The 1,679-nt window shown below is 46.0% G+C and overlaps 2 protein-coding genes across 2 annotated transcripts in view; one reads left to right on the top strand and one right to left on the bottom strand.

The window, feature by feature from the left end:
• The window catches only part of PPTG_24941 (hypothetical protein), a gene marked incomplete at both ends in the record, with an annotated part of 3,849 nt that extends 3,223 nt beyond the window's left edge, over window positions 1–626 (top strand). The window contains 2 exons of the mRNA XM_008918982.1: window positions 53–139; window positions 204–626. Of these exons, the coding sequence (XP_008917230.1) occupies window positions 53–139; window positions 204–626 (510 nt within the window). The remainder of the gene's footprint in view (window positions 1–52; window positions 140–203) is intronic.
• Window positions 627–1,264: 638 nt separating this feature from the next.
• On the bottom strand, window positions 1,265–1,672 carry PPTG_24940 (hypothetical protein; the record flags this gene model as incomplete). Its single annotated transcript, XM_008918981.1, has 1 exon — window positions 1,265–1,672. A coding segment is annotated over one exon (406 nt), but the record flags the coding sequence as incomplete, so codon positions are not given.
• Window positions 1,673–1,679: the final 7 nt, after the last annotated feature.

Here is a 1,679-nt window from a genome sequence, read left to right as displayed (position 1 = left end):
CGACGGTAAAGTGTGCCGTCGTCGCTTTTACACGCTCATGGACGTGTTCAAGCGTGAGGAGCTGGAGTCGTTAAGGGCGTCCGGCGCAGCAGAAGACTACGAAGAACGGGAGCAGCTACTTACAGACTGTTTTGAACTAGTACGATGTAATGCTGTGTTTCTTGACCTACTTAAAAAAAGCTAATTCATGTTCTTACATGTAGACAGAGAGACATGCACAACAAAAGGCAGACAAAACTGAAAAAAAACGAGATGCTGAGCGCCGTGAAGCTGCGTCTGCTGACATAGTTCGTAGCGCCATGGAAGGCATGCGTAACAAACGAGCTCTCAGCTCAGACACGGACTTGGCGACACCACCTTCAACAAAAAAGAAAAAGCGGTCAGGTACGGATGCATTATTAGGTTTCCTTGAGGACCGCGCGTCATCGCGCAACAATAGAGACTCATTGAAAGAGCGGCAGCTACAGGTAGAAGAACGACGGCTCACGCTTGAAGAGCACCGGCCACAGCAGAACAAGGACAAAACGGACAGAATGCTAGCGATCATGCCGTCTGAGATGGGTCTTATGGCCCAGCTGATAGAAAGATATCCAAATAAAAAGTTGTACTGCTTATTCAAGTCCTAAGTAGTGTTCAACTGTTGGTGGTGTCATTGCGAAGAAAGAAGATGTCTGACTACCACGCAGGCAAGTGCGTACGTTTGCCAACAATGTTCCAGCAATGTACATCTTTCCAATACGCTGTAGATAGAGCTTTTGATATTTTTTTTTTTGCACAATCAACGAATGCCCAGCAGCGAATAATTTTCCCGAAGCCCCATTCAACGCTTACTCGGAACTCATGCGCTGATTAAACGCTTCTTTGTCTGTCGATAATTGTGCACCTTTAAAAGGTGCAATAATGTACCGTAAGCAGGATCTCCATAGAAAACAAAATGATTTCCATCTGCACTAAGAGATTCAGCGGTCACGTCAAGTAATTTGCTCTGATGAAGTATGAAAGCATCGTGGCAAGTGCCAGCATAAGGTCTGCTGAGATGAATTATGATGCCATCAAGAGCTATCACGGACTGATACTTAAGTGCGTGTTTTCTCTACCACAACAAACGAGTTTTAGTTCTAAAGCAAAACATTCACATCTAGAAATTTCCTGACCTTGTGTCCGCTGTATTGTACAGCGCTATATCTACAACTTGTACATGTAGCGCAGATTTCGTGTCGGACGACAGGTGCCTCGTACTGTGCCATCTATAAACCCGACGCAGGTTTGCAGAGGGGCTCCTTTAGCATGAATTGCTTCAGCGTACGCCGAAAGTGTATCAGCATTAAGCCGGGAGCGGTCAAATTCTAGGAGATGGTTGAATTTGTCATAAATAAAGTCAAGAACAGCGCTAGAAATGGACGAAATCGCAGTTGTATCACGTCCGAAAAAGTCTTCTAAGTCGTCGAGCCGTACAGGGTAAGCCATTCGCCGTAGGAAGATACATAACCCTTCGAGCGCTGAAACATTATATCGCTGTGTAGTAGGGAATGGTTCAGGCAAACAAAAGAGCTGCACAAGCCGCAAAATCTCGCCCTTGCCAAAGCGGAACTTCTTGCGCCAGACTGAATCAGTCTGAAATCGTTCAAAATTGGACGGAGAACGCGATGGCCGATTGGATTCGCGCATGAGGAGCACAG

This window comes from Phytophthora parasitica (genome assembly GCF_000247585.1).
Source record: "Phytophthora parasitica INRA-310 unplaced genomic scaffold supercont2.411, whole genome shotgun sequence".
NCBI lineage: Eukaryota > Oomycota > Peronosporomycetes > Peronosporales > Peronosporaceae > Phytophthora > Phytophthora nicotianae.
Note: the sequence above shows the minus strand (reverse complement) of the source record. Positions and strands in the feature narration are given on the sequence as shown.